At 42.8% G+C, this 19,932-nt stretch overlaps 1 protein-coding gene across 8 annotated transcripts in view; it reads left to right on the top strand.

The window, feature by feature from the left end:
* Positions 1–19,932, top strand: part of Mapkap1 (MAPK associated protein 1) — a 231,391-nt gene that overhangs the window by 181,163 nt on the left and 30,296 nt on the right. For all 8 annotated transcript variants that reach the window (XM_040286329.2, XM_040286328.2, XM_005320968.3 and 5 more), the window contains one exon: positions 10,447–10,587. In XM_040286329.2, coding sequence (XP_040142263.1) covers positions 10,447–10,587 — 141 coding nt within the window. The remainder of the gene's footprint in view (positions 1–10,446; positions 10,588–19,932) is intronic.

The following is a 19,932-nucleotide window of genomic DNA, read 5'->3' as shown; positions in this document are numbered from 1 at the left end:
TAGACTGTCGCTCTCACTAGACAGGGACCAGGTGTGCATTCTCATGTCTAGCCAGACCTGGCTCTTTCCCTTGATGGAGTGAGCCTTCTACCTCCCTGACATCATCAGACTTCTCACTGGGGGTTCAGGGTCAAGTACATGATGATTTTTAAGGAAAGGTCCTCCTGAGTTTGGGTGAGTATCTTTGTCTGCAGAGGTTTCTTTTTGATGGTATTTGGACCCTCCCCCACTACTAAATAGAAAAGGAAAGTGAAAAAGCAACCAGGAGAATGCAGAGAATGAATGTGCACATATGCTGGGATGTTTCCAGATCCTTTTTTTGATGCTTATTCATAATGGGCCAATTCCTCCTCCTGCTTAACTGTGTGCCAGGCCTGGAGACTCCCTGGTGGTTCCTCTCTGCTTCTGGAGGCTTTGCCTTCTTCAGTTTCAAATTGCTAATCTCTCCAATTTCTGTCATGTGACCTGATTACCAGGGCTTTAAGCCTCTTTTATTATGCCACAATAATACTCTTCAAATACAAAAGAAAATGTGACCGTGCAAATAAACTCAATTCATAAATAGAAATGACTTGTGATGCTCGTGGTGCATATTTTAGGTTGAATTATTGCTGAAAGCCAGTTACAAGTCTTGGCGTGGGCATTCATGGTAAGGAGTTTTCTATATGGGTGAGGGTTTTTTCAAGTTGATGTTGCACATTAGCTCCCTGGACACTAATAGAATTTAAATGAAACAGAAATATTATCCCTGAATACCTGTGACCACCTCCTGCCATCTGGATAATGTGGGCTGGAGGCAGTGTCTGGGGGGAAAAAGAGAAATACTTGGCACCACTGAGTCACCTTGGGCAAGTCCTTCTCCCTTGTGAACTTCATTTTTCCATCTATCAAAATGTGATGGTAATCTCTACCCTGGAGGGCTGGTGTGAGGATTAAACCATTGGAACAAGTCAACAAGGCTGTACATCAAAAGTGCTTTGTGAACTGTGGTGCACTGTATAAAGCATCTGTGTGCCTGAGACAGAGGGCAAGCCCCTGTCACAGATACCGCAGCTAGTCTGAGCATGCATGTGGTAGCCTTTTCCCTCCCTGTTAGTCCTCCCTTCTCTCTAGCTTCTTGGACTTTCCACAGGCCTCTTTGGGCAATGGAGTAGCTGATACCTAGGACAAAAAGCTTTGATGACCTGTACAAGAAACAGACCTGCACCATGTCCCCACCTCCTTCAGTAATGATTATCTGAATTTTGCTGTGTGGGCTGAGAACTTCCATGTGAATTGTATTTTTCACCCTCCCCCTTCCTCAAAAGGTCCCCCCTTTTCATTTTATCATTAGGTAGTAATTAGTATTCAAGGGAAATTGGTCTTAATATATTAAAATTGGTTAAGTGCATTTAGACCTGTACCACAGCCAATGTCTTATTGGAAAATGTAATTGGGGACTCTGTGTATGTAATTAATTGAATTACAATTAAGAACTTTCATTAAGCGATACACTGGTACATTAGAGCAGTAAGGAAACATGTTTGACGAGCCACAAACCCTGTCTGGGCTCTAAGTGAGGGCATAGAGATTTGCATTCCTCCAGTAGGCTCCTGCCCCTGCAGCCCCTGACTAATGTTTGGGTAATGCATCAGGTGACGTTTCTGCAGTGACTCTGAGTGGGAGGTGAGGTTCTTGTAGCAGACGTGTCCTTATTCACTGATTCCAGTGTCAGGGAGAGGGACACCTCAGGGTTGATCAGATGTTACAGCTCTTAGATATTTTACCATGTAAATTGTCAAAAATGCCAGTTTCCTTAGAAAACTCCATTACTTTTCCTGTGCTTCAAATAGGAACAAAGACATTGAAGGAAGAGGAAGTCAAGAGAAATCTGTCATCCTAACCTCCAAGCAAATCTGAAAAGAGCTGTATAGGTCCAACCCCTTAGTGGTCACGATACATCCTCCAAAGGCTGGTTGGATGTGCTTGGAGCACATATTTGTTCGTCTGTTCCCCAGTGTTAACATTGGAGCCCTCCTCTGGGCCAGCCATTGTTCTGGTGCTGGTAGGTGGTAATCAGTGCTACACAGGTGGAATAGTGGTTAGCAGGACCTAGAGCTGGTGAGAGCAGCAGGGGAAGGCTTCCTTGAGAAAGAAAAAAACTAGTTAAATAATGAGTAGGAGAAGAATGTTGCAGGCCAAAGGACTGCTCATCTGAAGGTCTTGAGACCAGAAGGAGCTCAGCACACTTGGAAGTGAATAAATGTGTGCAACAGAATGAGCAGGGGCGGGTGCTGCAGGGTGAGCCCGAGGAATAGGCAGGTCCAGAGTGCAGAGCCTGTGGACCCCTTCCACGTTCTGATTGTTTTAGAAATTCTATAAATCTGAAACTGTTTCTTTCTGATCACCTCATAAAACAAGATTACCTTGAATTATTGAGGGAGATCCAAAATCTCCATGTGGAAAGTCCTCCACCCTGGCAGGCACTGGCTCTGAGAATCCAATCAGTTAAACCCTGGGACAGCAAGGATCCCTGCCCTGGTTGGAGCATAGCAGATTCTAGTGAAGCATCTGTCCTTACTGCATGATCCTGATGGCTCTAAGAGATTACTGCAGAGGTGTTTGTGTGTTATTGTATATCACCTATTGATCGTTTTTTAGAGACCAGCAAAAATGACTAGCAGCTGAAGGGGAAGTGTTTAATAGAAGAGAAGCTTTGGGCTTATGAGGCTTTGGGGACCTAAACTGCCTCTGGAAAAAAATGTGATGGATGCAGAGAGCAAAGGAAGAGTTTTTCTCCATGACTCACTTATGCAGTCAGCTCTGAGTCTTACTGAAGGAGTCAACAGTTAAGTTTTATCCCTGATTCCTTTGTTATGGCAGGGCTAGGCGGAATTGAGTTCTTAGATGTTGTTGTGGCTCATACAGTTGTATATTGCAGCCCATCAAAGGAATGGTTTTACCCACAGGGGTTATGTAGCGATTAAGGGCACAGGTTTGGAATTAGACCTGGGTTCAGTTCCTGGCTTCAGCTTCTACTAGTTGTATAGCCATAGGAGCAGCATGACAGTCTGAGCCTCATTTTTTTCTCACCTGTATACAGAGGATACTCTCCCACATAAAGGAGCTTGGAGAAAATTAAGTGAGAGAATGTGTTTGAAGTGCCAAGCGTGGTGTCTGACATACAATAAGCTCTCAGGAAATGCTGCTATTGAGATAGGATCCCTGTTCTCAGTGCACCCATTCTGTTGAGGAGTCTAAATGGCATGTTAGGTTCTATTAACCATGGTAAGTACAAGGAATGGTGTGTAAACCTGAAGTACTGTTATGGTTAACATAAAATTTCACTGCATTGAAGTCTGTGGTTGCATCAAACTTTGTTCATTCCACTGGCAGCATTTACTGAACATCTGTGGTGACACTGTGCTATGTGAAGCAGAATTTTCCTGGCTGCAAGGGTCTAGCTCACAAGGAGACTATGGATGCTAATGTAAGAGACTCACCATGAGAGACTTCCATAGAGGACTGCACATTTCAGGGGACCAGGGAAGGCTCTATTTGGACTAGACCTTGAAGTATATAAATTTTGAAGAGTGGAAAGGGCATCCTTTCCAGCGGATATAACCTGAGCCATATCCAGCTTGGCAGGAACAGGGTGATTGCTTGTACAGTTGCTGCTGGGACCTGGGATCTGGGATTGTGGAGTGGAGGATGGTTCACTTGCCCTTCGCTCAGGCAGTTCCTCGCACAGCAGTGTTTTATTGTGAGTCCGGGCCTGAGCTGAATGTTGCCCCTGACTTGAAGAACTTTCTTCTTCCCTGCCCCGCCACTTCATTTTCCACGGCTCCCCTCCACACTCTGTCTGCTGCAGCCAAAAACAAGCACTTGTGTGCATGCTCACCATTTGTGCACTTCCTGTTTTCCCCATCCTGGTCCCCTGTGGATTGCTTGGACCCCCTTCCAATGACAGGAGATGCTCGCCATCCTCTTGAGTTCCTGAGCACTGGCACAACACTGGGCGTGTGGCAGGATGGTAACTCTTTCTGGATTAGAAGGAGAGGTCAGCAGGATTGTGCTATGGAGAGATGAAAGGTAGGGGTGTAACAGTAGCCGTTGATTTCCTGGTTGAGTTTTAGAGTTGGCACAGAGCTGTTTGGAAAAGGGAGACTGAAGTTGCTTTAGTTTACACTGGATTAGGGCCTTTTATAATTGGTCTAAGACTCATTGAACTGTAAAATGGATTTAAGTTCCATGTAGCTTATATCTATGAGTATAGAAAATCTGCCAATAATATACAAGTTCATATGAGCTTGGATTTAGTGATCAGTGCCTGCTTGTTTGAAAAAAAATCATATACCTCTATGGTCTCCCTCAATTCCAACAAAATCACATGAACTATAAATAGTTCAGTCCTCAGTACCAAGAGTGGGAGAATGTAAGCTTCAAAACAATATTGGCTGTAACTAGCCTTGATCTCATCACTGCTAGCAGAGCTATTCTTAGATGTGTGAACAAGCCTTCCAGCTGTTGTCAGGTGGCAACATACACACAGCTGTTACTCAACTATTGTCCATCATGGTTGTGCAAACCCAGGTCCAGGGACAATAAAAGCACACTATGCTAACCAAGCAAGTCAGCAGCTCTCAAAGTGTGTGGTATCAGGACTTCTTTACACCGTTAAAATTATCAAGGTGAGCCAGGCGCTATGGCACATACCTGTAATTCTAGCAGCTCTGGAGGCTGAGACAGGAGGATCACGAATTCAAAGCCAGCCTCAGCAACAGCGAGGCACTAAGCAATTCAGTGATACCCTGTCTTTAAAATGCAGAATAGGGCTGGGGGGTGTAGCTCCGTGGTTAAGTGCTACTGACTTCAATCCCCAGTACCAAAACCAAAAGTTATGGAGGTGGGCCTGGGGATGTAGCACAGTGGTAGAGCACAGGCTTAGCATGTACAGCTCCCTGAATTCTACCCCAACACCAAACAAGACCAAAAATGAAGCCCATGGAGAACTGTTATTTATTGGATTATATCTATCTATCTATCTATATAGCAGTAATTAATCATTTAACATTAACATAAATAACAAATTTTATGAAAAATATATTTCCCTTAAAATTTTTAATGAGAAGAGTAGTACTATTGTACATTTGCAAGTTTCTATAATATCTGTCTTAAAGAAGATTCAATCTGTTATGAATACATTATTTTGATTGAAGTATATGAAGAAAATTTGTCATAACACAGATATAATTGTTGAAAAAGAGAGGAGTGTTTTAATAGCCTTTTCAGACAACCATGGTACCCAAACTCAAGTGATAGTTTCTTAAAAATTATTTGCAATGTAGAATCAGAACTATTTATTGCTTCATGCACTAATAAGAGAATGAGCATGAAAAAGGCAAACGATGTCTTCCTGTTATTATTCTGAAAATGGTATTGAAATTACACACCCCCTGAAAGGGGTTTGGGGATATGTCCCATAATGGGTCCCTGACTGCACTTTGAGAATACCCAACTTAGAATTTACCCTTACTTAAGTCTTTAGTCTCCTTATTCTGCTTAGTGAGGTGGGTGGGGAAGGAGTGGCCTACAGCACCACTCAAAGGAAGGGAAAGGAGCACTGGAGGGCAGACTCTAGAGGCCGGTAGTCTGTCCCAGCTCTGCAAGTTGGCTCTTGGGAAAGAGTTTGACCCTAGAGTCAGGGTTTGAATCAACATTGCTGAACTCTATATTCATGTCCCACCTAATGTAATTGAGCCCAGGCCACTTCCCTGCTGTCTCACAGCACTCCTCTTTCTTTACTGCAGGCCCCAGAGTCACCTTTGTCCTTCCTTTCCTCCTCTCTGCTTCCCTTTATCCCTTCCTGCCCCATCCTTGTTTAACCATTCTTCACCTAGGACAAGGGCCTGACTTCATTCCTTCATTCCTCTTTCCTGTTTCTCACTCCACAGGGTTAAACCACTTCTCTGGATCCTCTGCCTGCTGCTACCCCTCACCTTTCCACACTGTGAAGAACCCTTGTCTTATTTCCAGAGCCTGTCAGTTCATTTGAGCTTTGGTCCCCATCAGTAATAGGCCCCACCCCCAAATTTGATCTATCACAATATATCTATGAGTTATTGCAGCTCGAGCGTTTTGACACGATACATTATGGTAATCCATGGCACATAGAGACATTAACACTCCCGACTTTGACAAAATACATCGTGAAGTCTTTGAAGGCACCATTACAATTTATCTTGTCATTCAGGGAGAGACCCAGTTCAGCATTAATGTAGATGAACACAGTGTGGCTTTTGTTTCATTTAATTGCTTGTGACCTTTTTAATTGCTAATTTAACAAAATACAAAAGGTTATATTTCAATTAAATTAATGGTTTAGGGAGTGGGGTTTTTTTTTTTTTTTGGTATGTTTATTTTTAAGACATTCTGGCGCACCCTACTTTTCACTTCTAAGATGATAAAAATGGCTTCTCTCAAACACAAGTGAGTTTTTTAATGTGAAGTTTATAGTACAATAATGATTTTAATATGCCAGTGGTGTAGTCCCAAGCATCTTTGGTGTGTGGTTGGGTTCACTCTTTTCCAGAAGAATACATACATTAAAGACATTTACATCAAGGCATAGAACATTTCTGGTCCGAAAACATAACTTTTGATATAATGCTTTCTTCAAATGGTGGTCTTTAGATAAAGTGTCCGTGGCATATCTCTTCTGTGGGCTTTTCTCTCTGCCTGTTTCTGTCGTGCTCTGTAGTCGCCTGCAACCACACCTCACCACCACCACCACCACGCTGCCCCCCCACAACCCCATGCCCCCCCCCCGCCCCCCGCCTTCCCACAGCCTTGCACACTGCTGGCTGCGGGGACGTCACATGCACACACAGATATGCCCCTCCAAGCAGAGGCACTCCTGGGTCCAATTTGAGAAATGGCACTAGAGCTCCCAAGTCCAGCGTTTGTTCCCGTGCAGCAGTTCACCTGCTTTGGAGCAAGCAGCATGGACTGGAGACGAGTGCAGGACTGTTACTTCCCCACTCTCCAGGTGCTGTCGCCCTTCTGATCATAAAAGCAAACACACCCCTTGTCAGCAGGAGCAAGGCTCAGAACTCACTCGAGTATCAGGGTGACTTAAGTCCTCAAATGGGATATGAATTTACACTGGCAGAGAGTAGAAGGTCAATGCACAGAGCATTAGTGTGCTGAGCGGCTCCAGCTCTAGAAGGCTTGAACAAAATTAATATAAGGAAATTGACAAGCCTTGCTGGTTATTCCGTAGCTTTAAGACCTCTACTAAAATCCTATCATCTCATCTGCCCATTATTAACATTTCAGCAAAATATAAAGTTTTCATTAATCTCCCACAGCAAATTTAGGAGTGAAAACTGGCACTTGTTTGAGCTTTTAGGACTACATTAGCTGGTGTATTAAACAAAATATGTCATTCTTCAGTAGCTTCTGTAAGAAGCTAAATCAATTTCCAGCCATATTTATGCACCACTTTATCTAAAAGCATCTGAATTATCATTTACAGCTAAGATGCTTTATTAGCAGCTGGCATTGAGATTGCTCGGTAAAAAATTATATGTCACGTTATAGTAATTTTTAAATTGGTTTTAATCCAACATCATAAAATGTAAAAATCTTAAGTGTGGATTTTTTTTCTTTTAGTAATTGGCATTTTAGCATAATGAGCTGTTACCTCTTTCCAAATCAAATACCTACAATATTTAAAAAATATTAATTAGTAAAGAAAACAGAAGTTCTGGAATTAAGAACTAAGTTATATCTAATACATTTTCTCAGAAAAGAAGGCTTTAACCAACTTTTTAAACATTAAAGAATTTTAATATTTTATTAAAATTTCCTATAATTCTCATGTATAAAAATGTTCTAAAATAAGAATAAACTCATTTTGGCAGTTAAGTGTCAGTAAAAATATAGATTGGAAAAAGTGAATGATTATATTTTAAACTCTAAACTTCTAGCCAGCCTCTCAGGTCAGATGTGAACATTGCTCAAGAGATAGTAGGGACTGTGATTGTGACACAACTGTCCAAATTCATAGATGTTGCAAAGAAAGGAAATGGGTCACGCAGTGGCCCCTGCAGATATGTCCGAGCAGTGTGATGTTGGTTCAGTCATGCAGCCTCTCTGACCATCACCTTCCTGTGGACATGGCACCTGTTCACATTCGTTTAGTAAATTTTCATTAAGCTCTTGCTTCTTCCTCAGTACTGTGGCATGGCAGGGTCTGGGCCTGCCCTCTGGGGTCTACAGTCTAGTGGCAGGCAATAAACTACTTGTGGTAACTGTTCTGAAGAAAACACGCGGCACAGTGGCATAAAGAGCCAAGCTAACATGGGGGACTGGGCTCAGGGAGCATTTCCCTGGAGCACCACTTGATCTATATTCTTCAGGAGGCCTAGGGAGACAGCAGGAGGGAACAAATGGGGAGAAGGGTTTGCTGGGCAGAGAGGACAGCATGTGCAAGATGCTCTGAGGTAGAACTCAGTTGGAGGCATCCCACATCCTTACCAATTAGAAGGCCTTATTGAGAGTGCTGAAACTGCCCAGTTTGGGAATAACTTCAGTGTCCGAGTTCAGTGTGACAGCATCAGAAACCAGCTTCTTGAAAAGCTCGCCCTATAGGCAGTGATTAGGGGGCAAAAAGGCTGCCAGATATGTAACAGAATTTTCCAGTTTGATACCCAAGCCTATAGTTTTCCATTCCTCCAGCCCTGTCCCAAGCCATTACTATGTGGGTTTCCCAGTGGTCCCCTACACAAGGCCTATGGCCCCTGCTCTGGTTGACCTCTGCTAGACTGGTACTCCCCTCAGACCTAGAAGACCAGCAGCATCCACAACTTCAGAAGCCCACATTCCAGACTCTAGAGACCAAGGGGTAATTTGCCTTTAAGTTGTGTAGCCTTGGGCATATGACTTGGCCTCCAAAAGCCTTAGGTTCATCATCTGTATAGGATGGAAAATCAGGTTGTCATGAGCCTTAAATGTGGTGGCATGTATGATGTGCTTAATACCATGCTTGGCACATAGTAAGTGCTTGTCCCTACCAGCTGTTATCTACTTGTCAAGATTTAGTGAACATGCCAGTTGCCTATACTGCTTGCAGGAGAAAATACAGACATAAATAAATACTTTACTCACCTTCACTGAGCCTCCATGTTAGGATAAAGCAACCACTAAACAATTTTATTGCAAGGCTGAATATCATCCTGAGAATTGAATAAATAAACAGTAGCCATGATTATTTTAAGCATATTATTTGATTTTTTTAAATGAATTGTGACAGTCTTTGAGTGGCAGAAACTGGAGTTCAAAACTGGAGTTCAGAAAGGTAAAGTCACTTGTTCAAAGTCACACAGCAAATTAGAGGCAGAGCTGTGAACTGAGACCAGATCTACCTGGCTGTAGGGTCCAGTATCCACTAACCATTGTGGAACTCACTGCCAATGAGATCCATCAGAAAAGAATTCATGGAGAAGGTGGAGTTTGAGCTAGCCTGGGGGAGAGAGCAGATTTTGACAACTCTGGGCGAGGGTGGAAGGAGCACTGCATGAGCAGAGGCCCAGAAGCAGAAAACCCTGGACCCGTGTGCAGTCTGAGGAGCATGGGAAGAGCTCCCCAGGGAAAGAGGAGACATGTGGAAGGAGTGACAGAGGGTGGGAAGGTACATTTCAGCCAGATTGTGGGCTGCCTTGATTGCTTGGCTGAAAAAAGTCTGCTGTGTTCAGGAGGCTCTGGGAAGCCAGGGAAGGCTTTAGAGCGTCAGTCTTCCTATTTGTCTCCCGAGTCACATATCATAATACTTAGCATGCACAGGGCTCTCAGTAAACATTTGGTGAGTGAATGAATGATCAAACCTTTGGAAAGATGAATTGAAAAGTCTTGTGGTGCAGAGGGAGCCTGGCGGCCAGGCGGCCAGTGAGGAGACTGTCACAGACATCCAAGCGCCAGCAGGCTTCCACCTGAACCAGCAGAGACTGGAGTGCAGGGCGGGGAAACCATTCAACAGACGGTTGGGGAATCCTGGAAGGAATAGGGATTCTTCAAGGAACATGAATTACTTCTCTGATCAGGAAAATCACATTTAGAAGAAAAGCAAGAGGTTCGGCCACCCATACTCTTGTGATCTTGACTTAAGTCTTACGGAGACTGAGCTCTCACCGAGAGCAAGCAGGGATTTTTCTATCCTCCTCTTATCCTACTGCCCAGACGAGGCCTGGTGTAGAATAGGCTGTGTTTGTGGAATTAATTGTTGAATGATTAATATGTTACCATCCTCTGTTTACTGGAATGGCATTATTAAGTCATTGCTCAGCCTTTTCTTCTCCAAATTAAATAGCCCATATTATTTTAATTTATCCCAAAGCATTTTAAGCAGACACCATTTGCCAAGCCTCATGTATCTTTATGTGTTAAAGTGCTTTTTTTCCTCCCCAGGTTCAAGGGCAGACGGGGTTTTTGAGGAGGATTCACAAATTGACATAGCTACGGTACAGGATATGCTTAGCAGCCACCATTACAAGTCATTCAAAGTCAGCATGATCCACAGACTACGATTCACAACCGATGTACAGTTAGGTAAGTACACGGACAGGTGATGAACTGAACTCTTTAAATCAGTAGTCCATGTAGAAAGAGGGAAAGAAGTGACATACAACTTTTATGTAACCTGAATGATTAAAGCTAATTTGTTAGCTGAGGACAGTGGCGCACATTTGTGATCCCAGCAACTGGGGAAGCTGAGGTAAGAGGATCGAAAGTTTGAAGCCAAGACTCTGCCTTAAAATAAAAATTAAAAAGGGCTGGGGATGCAGCTCAGTGGTAAAGCACCCCTGGGTTCAATCCCTAGTACCAAAAAATAAAAAATAAAAATAAAAAAGGTAGGTTGTTTTCTGAGAAAATGTTGAATGATGATGAAATTTAAAGTACATCTTTTTCCCACCTCTGCTCTGTCTTGTGTCTTCTTTACGAAGTAGATTAGAAGTAGAGCCAACTTGAGATTCTGTTCAAGCTCATCGACTTTGGTGAAGTTCTGTGATCTTTTCATTCTGTGATTCTGTCCTCAGGTGTGTTGTGTGACATCACTGCTGCCTTTTGTTCCTCTGTGAACTCGTTGTTTTTTCATTTAGGAAGCTTTGTAAGCATCTCAGAGGTTGTATTTGATTCTCACCAGATAATTTGGAACTAGCCTTGAACACATATTTGCAGTGAATTGTTAATTCAGCAGAAATGCCAAATTTCTGTTCTGACTTAAACCCAACAGGAGTAGAAAAGGCATCATAATAGTAATATTAATACAATATTGTCATTGTTGCCATCTTCATCATCATGGCTACCCTTTCTAGGTAGCCACTGGACATTAATCACTGTGCTGAGTGCTTTGTTTGTGCTACTTAATTACCTAAAACGTAGGTATTTTTACTGTCCCCATCTGACAGAGAATGTAACTAAAGTACAAAGAGATGCAATCTCAACCATCTCACAGGTGGCTGATGGTGGTGTCAGAGCAGAACCCTGGGGTGTACCTGCTCCCTAACAAAGGGGCTCCACATATGTTTGGGGAGAGGAGGAACAGGTAGGGATGCCAGGTTCTCTCAATCAGGGAGCCAAACCCTCCTGACTGTGCCACATCACCCCTTCCTGGCTCTTGTGTGCCTATTGCATAGAGGAAAAAAGCTTAAATTCTAATTCTGGGGCTCACTGATTTTAAGTTTCTCACAAATGCTTTGTTTCTCAATTAATTCTTTTCTATGTTGGCATTACTCTAAATCTGGATAACATGTAATAAGCCTCAAAAATCTCACATATTCCTTCCCAACTTGATTGACAGGAACTTGCAGCCTGCTGACAGCACAACTTAATAATTAAGAGATGAACCCATGAACCTCGCTGGGCATAATGCTGTATCCATAACTAGCCATGTAACCATGAGCCAGGGTCTTCATCTTCCTGAGCTTCAGTTCTGCCCTATTTAGATGAGACTATCAGCAGCATCAACTTCTGAGGATTGCGGAGGGCCTGGAAAGCAGTGAGTGAGCAGCGTGTGAGGGCTGTTAGTTGAGAGGCAGTGTGGCTCAGTGTGTAGAGGATGGGCTCGGCAGGTAAAGCCTGGTTTCACACCCTGGGCATTTGTTAGCTATGTTGCCACTGGCAAATGATTCAGAGCCCCAATTTCCTCATCTGTGAAATAAAGATAATAATAGTCCCTATCTCTTAGGGTAATTATGAGGATGAAGTGTCACAGCACATGCAGAATACTTAGAAAGGTGCCTGGTATATGGTAAGTGTTCGGTAAACAGTAGCTGCTAGGGTTCTGTGGTATGACTCAGCATTTGTGAGGCCCTGGATTCAGTCCCCAGCACCAGAAGAGTAACACACAAACTCAAATGTGAGCTGCTAGAATGATGATGATCCCAACAAACTAAATAAACAAATCAGTAACTTTGAACCAAAACACAGAACCTACCTTCTCCTCGCTATCTATACTTGTATTGTCTCATCAAAAACAAAACAAAAGGGCCAGGCGCGGTAGCACACATCTGTAATCCCAGCCTCTAGGGAGGCTGAGGCAAGAGGATCAGAAGTTCAAAGCCAGCCTCAGCAACTTTAGTTGTAAGGAACTCAACGAGACCGTGTCTCTAAATAAAATTTGTAAAGGGCTAGGGATGTGGCTCAGTGGTTAAGCGACCCTGGGTTCAATTCCCAGTATAACAAAAACAAAAAAGTATACAGCTAAAGTAGTAAAAATGTTATTTAATATATAAAAGTTGCTTAGAGAATAGTAGAAAAAACCCTGGGGCTGTTTTTCCTGGTGACCTTCTTAGAACTAAAAATAAGAAGACTGTTCAAGAAGAAGCCAGATCTCTAGCTTAGGGATGTCGCACAATGATAGAGCACTTGCCTACCATGCATGAAACCCTGTGTTCAATCCCCAGCACTGAAAAACAAATGAAGGAGAGGAAAAAGAAAGAACATGCCACATAATTCTACTTATATAATGTTCAAAAAAGTCATCAAAATACCCTTGTGTAAGGAGTGAGGATATCAGAACCTGGAGAGAGAGGTAGCCCCGTTCTAGGTGGGGCTTCTGGGAGACTGGCAAACTTCTTGTTCTTCATCGGTTCTCAAATAGGCTGATTTGTAAACTTTTTGGCACATTCAAGTTATATGTTCAGGATTTGTGCCTTTTCTGTGTGTGCATTTTTAATTAAAAATTTTCTAAAATAAGATTATTCTACAACATCAGTTTGTGTTTGGCAGCAGTATTTGCTCAGTAGCAAAGGATCTGCTTTTTTCTGAGTGGGCCTGGTTTTAAGAAGTCCAGTAAGTAGCCCAGCTTTGGTCAAGACAGAGGCCCAAGGCAGGGATGTTCCCTAGTGGGCATGATCCGCAAATTGTGATTCCGTAGTGTGACAAGCTGTGCCTGGGAACCATAACAGGTCCTGGGCTTTTCTCCCCCACTTTCTTTTAAAGGCTGAAAGACAAATCTTATTGCCCAGATTCTGATTTTATATATTCATTCAAAGGAAAAAGTGAACAGAAGAATTTGTGGGAGGAGCCAGCTCTGCACTCATTCAGGGTTGGCTTTGAGTCCTCCACTTTGCCACTTGCCTACAGCCAGCCTGGGCAAGACCCTTTGCTTTTCAATCTTAAGTTTTTGCCATTTATAAAATGAGGGGCTGGGACTGTGGCGCAGAGGTAGAGCACTCACCTAGCACGCATAAGGCACTGGGTTCGATCCTCGGCACCACATAAAAATAAAACAAAAGTTACTGTGTCCACCTACAATTAAAACAAAAATTTTTTTAAATGAGGATTGTGGTGTTTTAGTCCATATGAAAATGGCCCATAGAACTGCATTCTAAATGGTACCTTAGAGGTGGTGTTATCACTGTCATTATTGTTTATTTTGCCCATTGCCATCTCTCCTAGTCCCTCATCTTGTAGGTATTGAACCAGGTCACTCAGGTTAGATGGTGGCTCTCCTGGTAGAGTTTCATCTGTGGCTACAAAGGAGTCCAGAAAGTTAGAAATGGATGGTACCAGTGATACAGGTATCTCTCCCCAAAACAGTGGTTCTCTGGAGGGAGGTCCCAGTCACGTGGGGATGCTTCCAGTGCCACACATAGCGCCCCCTGGTGGAGTGTCACAGTTCTGGGAAGTTTCTAAAACAGATGGCATTAGATCCTGTGAGGGTAGATTAAGTTCAGTTTTTAACCTTAAAAGCAGAAAGTTCATTAATGAGTCCTAAGCAGTTTTGTGACAACCAGATAAACCATGCCCATGAGTATTGTTTCATGCTAAGAGTGAATAGCCTTCTTTTCCAACAGAGATTAGGTCAGGTGTATAATTTCAGACTTTCTCCCTCCTTACAAAGCATGTAACAGCATCCCTTTACTCTCACAAAAACAGCAAAAACCTGCACACAGCAATCCAGAAATTCTTTCCTTCAATTCTACTGCAAAACACAGGCCAGCAAATAACCCTTTATGAGCATTCAAGAGAGCAGCTGGATTCTGAGATCAGTAAATAATTTATTTTATTTCACCTGACTAGCCAGGTGCTTCAGATCTTTCTTGACACTGATGGATGGTCTCCTCTGCCCGTCCATCCTGTGTCATTCAGAGCAGAGATTTCATGTGGCCCCTGAGGCAAGTCTTCTAAGTGGTAAGTGTTCGTGTGCAGCATTTACCCAGCTTCCCTGCTGATTCCACAGAAAGCCACTGTCCCACACTGAATCCATGGTATATGAAAGCACGCAGCAGAGGAGAGGAATCCTCAGGCTGAGCAGTGTCAGTGCAGCTACTTGTCTTTTGTGGGGCAAAAGGGACTGGTGCTCCAATTTTACCATCTGCCATTTGTTTCTTTTTTCTTTCTTTTTTTTTTTTCCTTCTTTTTTTAAATTTTGAGACTTAGGCTCATTGAGTTGCTTCGGGCCTTACTAAGTTGCTGAGGCTGACCTAGGAGGCCTGTGATCCTCCTGCCTCAGTCTTTCAAGTCACTGGGATTACAGGTGAGCCCCATCATGCCTAACTCAAGATCTCTTTTAAAATGATATTAACAAATATTACTTTTTAAAAAATTGTTGTTATCTATCAAAGGTTTAGTATATGCCAGGCACTTTTGCTAATCATCTTTTTTTTTATTATTATTTTTTTAGTTGTTGATAGATCTTTTTTTTTTAAGAGAGAGAGAGAGAGAATTTTTAATATTTATTTTTTAGTTTTCGGCGGACATGACATCTTTGTTTGTATTTGGTGCTGAGGATCGAACCCGGGCCACACACATGCCAGGCGAGCGCGCTACCGCTTGAGCCACATCCCCAGCCCTGTTGATAGACCTTTATTTATTTATACATGGTGCTGAGAATCAAACCCAGTGCCTCACATATGCCAGGCAAGTGCATTACCACTGAGCCACTAATCATCTTTTTACATGCATTGGCACTCAAAATCACAGCACTATTATTAGATATGTATTGACATTCATTTTTTCTAAATTTTTTTAAATTAAATGTAATATTTTTATGTGGTGCTGAGGATCAAACCCTGTGTCTCACACATGCTAGGTGAGTGTTCTACCTCTGTGCCACAACCCCATCCCATTGACATTCATTTTTTATATGAGAAAATGAGTATAGGGGAAAATCTAGTAAGTGATAGAACTGGGATCAGAACCCAGGACTGTCTAAGGCAGAGTCCTGAGCCTGACTACTGACTGCATTATATCCTAGGTGCAGATTATTGTTTAGCTAATATTCTTGTTAGTTCTGTGACAAATGACAGTTTGCAAATGACTTTTACCCCTGTTAGTGCACATGGCACATTGATATTGCAGTTCCATTTTATAACTGAGGAAACTGAGGCTTGAAGGAGTTAATGAAATAATGTGGTCTATGTAAAGAATTTAGTGTTTACTGGCACATAGCTGGTACTTGATAAGCACTTCCCTTCAGCCTCTTGATTGGTAGGGGTTGCTGATAGGGCTGTGTAGGAAAGGTGAAATTAGGTCTGGGCCCAGAGAGAAGAAATTCAGTCCCAGTATCAGAACTGGAACAGAAACCCAATCCCTTACCTGAGCCAAATTCAGCATGCCCAAGATGTCTCATTCATTCATAACTTGGCCTTCTCAAAGGAAGTAATCCTTCCAGTTAGCTTGTTCCAAAACCTGTACATCCTTCCCTCTTCTCTCTCCTAGTTTTGGTAACAGATGTCCTCCTCCATTCTCCTTTTAACATTTTTTTTTTAAATCACTGTTCTTCTTCCCTCTGTGCCCAAACCTAATCTCACAGTCCTTTCCTCTACAGTCCTATAACCAGCCCCTACCAATCAGTTCAACAATTTGATTCTTAAATTGATACCCATTTGCCAAGCCCTGCTCTGCCAGCATGGAAAGCTCAAAAACAAAGCCATCATGTCTGATCACTGCTGTATTTCTCTTAAACATTCTCCAAAACATTTCTTCTTAACTGCTTAGGGTTAGGCATAAAGAGCAGATGCCCTTTAAGTGTACACCTTGTCTGAGTTCATATACCAAGTTGAGGCTATTTTCATTAACCTGATCTTCCATTTGCTTGGTCCTGTGCCTGGTTGTTTGAAGGAGATCAGGAACTGAATGAAGTAGGGTGCTACCCAAAAGTGCCAGGGCTGGTAGCAGGAAGTAGGTTTGAGAGACAGTGAAATTGAAAGGGTTGGATGGTAAATGCCAGCTGTGACCCAGAAAGCCTATAATACTAAGTATTTGTTGGCTGCCTGGCCAAAGCTGAGTTACAGTGCCCCAGGCAACAGACTACCCAGAAACCAGGGCCAAGGCATCACCATAGTGATACCTCTCATCTGCAGAGCACCTTAAAATGGCGATTCTAACTTACCATGTATCAGAGTCCCTGGCCTCATCCAAGTCCTTGGCCTTGTACCAGACCTGCTGGCTCAAAATCCCCTCCTAATTTTGGCATTTGGGAAGCACAACTCACAGCATCGCAAGAACTCTCTCACCCCTTTTTGTTTCGTCGCACTTGTTTTGCACTTGTTTTAGCTAACTAGGCCAGTCAGTTTCCCAAAACCAGGGTCTCGGGCTGAGAAGTGATTTGATAGTTGTGGGACTTGTACTAAACTGCTTCCTTTGCCTTATCATTTGTCATTGTGGACCCTTCCCGTGTCATCAGAGACATATTACTGAACACATGACATGCCGTGAATTCCATGTGTGGTAATTGCATAATACAACCCTATGTAGGATATATAGATTCTATAGAAGATTTACAGATAGTGTATTCAGTAACCTCTATGGAAAGGTTCCATGGTTACCTCCATTATCTCTTCATAAAATAATCTATTATGTATATTCATAATACTTGTGATCATGATAGTTATTTATCAAAAGTATCAAGTACCATACCACATATCTTAGAGAAGACAGAAAGGTTTTGCCTCTAATCAGGTTGGTAACGGCTGCCCAGAGCATTGTGCTGAGACAGCATCTCTAGCTGTATCTGAGGGCAACCTGAAGAAACTCTGTGATTGATTAAAAATGTCTGCCCTGGGCCTGAGCATGATGAGAGGCAGCAGATTTGCCATCTATTGTCTTCTCCACTTTATTTGTCCTACTGCAAGTATTATTTAACTCCCTAATCAATTACTATAAGCCAGTATTCAATAGTCATAATAGTAAAGACTTTATTAGAATAAAAGGAAGACTTATTAGGATAAGGGAAGATTTTATTATACAGTGTTATCTTTCAGTATACAAAATGCAAACTTAAGAACCACACAAGCCTGAGAGGGAGTAAAAATGAGCAGCTGTGGCTTGGACTTTACTACTCCTCAGGCTCCCAACATGGAAACAGTTTGGGGTGGCTGTGCAAATGAAGTATTTCCCTTGTTAGCTTTCAGTGGGGCCCCTATAGTGTACAGTTCAAGGTATTAGATAATACATGTTCTTAGGAAGTAGATCCTCCATGTTTCCATTTCCTTGTCTCATTGAACATTAAGGAGATACCCGCTGGGGTTGTGCCTTAGTTGTAGAACACTTGCCTAGCATGTGTGAGGCCTTCAGTTCAATCCCCAGCAGTTGGGGGAAAGATACCATTTGCCATTCCAAGACACTAAAGAAGACATGCACAAAACCTGGCTCCAGAATCCCTATTAGTCATTTGAGAATAGCAATTCTACTGTTAAGGGATTGTTCTGTCTCTACTTTGAAAACATTTCTGAACCAAAATTCAGCATTGTGTTTAATACTAATGGACTTATGAGGTAGCAGGCACTAACAAGACTGCTTCCAGAAAATTCCTTTACCACACTAATGCTTAATGCAGTGATTGGCTTGAAGGAAAATCCCCTGACTACCAATGTCAGCAATTCTATGGGCTTTTTCTAACTACATACCTTCTTCTAATTCCTGATCTCAGAGCCCCCTTTTTTAAGACTTCCCATAGAGTAATCCAGGGTTACTCATGACAATGTGCCAGGTTCTCTGGGTGGTTGAAAAAGAACTGAGTGTTAGAAAAAATTGAGAAGCACTACCATAATAAAATTAAGGGGAGCTAGATTTCTGAGAGCTCACCCAAGGGTCTGAATTCTTTTAATGACCCACTCTTCCTTGGTGTTTGAGCTCCAACAGTGCAGCTGAACCTGAACTTGGGAAAGATCCAGGTTTTCCCACTCTGTGAGTGACATGATAAATTCTCTTAGGAAAGGGCATTATGGCTTCCTAAACTCACCTGAAATGTACATTCCCAAAGGAGTATTTAGTTTAGTGATCTAACTACCTCTCTACAGAAAGATCTTGGCCCTCATGCAGAGACAGGTGCCATTGGGCTAAACAGTCCTGGGTCCCTTTAATGAGCCCTTCCCTGGTGCCCAGCCCTGTGCTAAGTTCTGCTGGTCAGACATGCGTAGGCTGTTGTTAGTTTGCATGCATGCCAAGGGTAAGTCTACTCAAGTGTGCTCTCACCTCTCACTGAGTCTCTTACTGGCCATACACTGGGATTGTCAGCTATTAGCCATGGTTCCCAGACAGTTTGGATGGTTAGCCCCAGGCACAGCACCCCACTTGATCTCAAGAAAGAAGGGCTCTCCTGGACTTTAACTGTGCCCCAAATGGTTTGGGGTGCCTAACCTACTACTGGAGGGTGCTTTTTATATTGTGTTCATCTGATCAGTGTGCGAATAGACCCACTAGACAAAAAATGCATTGCAAGGTAGGAGAGCTGGTCTGTCTAAGCTCTGGCCTGGCCTGGTGGTATGGAGATATGAATTATGGTTACAGCTCTGTCATTAATGGTTGACATCAGACAAGTCATGTCCCAACCCTGAGCCTCAATTTCTTCATATGGAAAGTAAAGCCCCAGACTAGGTGATCTCTAAGGTCTCATTAAGCCCAAAGAGCCTGTGTGTCTGATCCTGTGTGTAAATTCAGACAAGTTTCAAAGGCTTCCCTGACTGCTCTGTAGATGCTATCGATTGGTTGTATATATTCAGCAAAATCCACTCTGGCCAAGAGTTGTTCAGTGGCTCTCCCAGGGGCTTTTCCAGGCTTTCATAGGCTCTAGGTAACCTGAAGACAAGAGGGTTGTAGAATTGTATAAAAAACTACTCCAGGATTTAACAACAGGGGGGCTTTTGTAGTCTTAGATTCAGAGCTGTAGGAAATTGATGAATGAACCACAGCTCATGAAGTCTAGGCAAATAAACAGTAACTCAGGAAATACACTGAGACATGGAACGTTAAATGCCTGAATATTTGCCAAGGTGTTGTTTTAATTTGGGGGAGGCGAGTTTAAGTGTGACTTAGGACAGGATGTGCCTCCTCAGTCAAATATTTTCCTCTGGTACAACAGAAATAACCAGTGGGTGGGAGTATGTCCTAGACTTAACCAGACCTGGGCTTCAGATCCCACTCTGCAGTTTACTAGCTGACTTG

The sequence above is a fragment of the Ictidomys tridecemlineatus genome, chromosome 4 (assembly GCF_052094955.1).
Source record: "Ictidomys tridecemlineatus isolate mIctTri1 chromosome 4, mIctTri1.hap1, whole genome shotgun sequence".
In the NCBI taxonomy this organism is placed as follows: domain Eukaryota; kingdom Metazoa; phylum Chordata; class Mammalia; order Rodentia; family Sciuridae; genus Ictidomys; species Ictidomys tridecemlineatus.
Note: the sequence above shows the minus strand (reverse complement) of the source record. Positions and strands in the feature narration are given on the sequence as shown.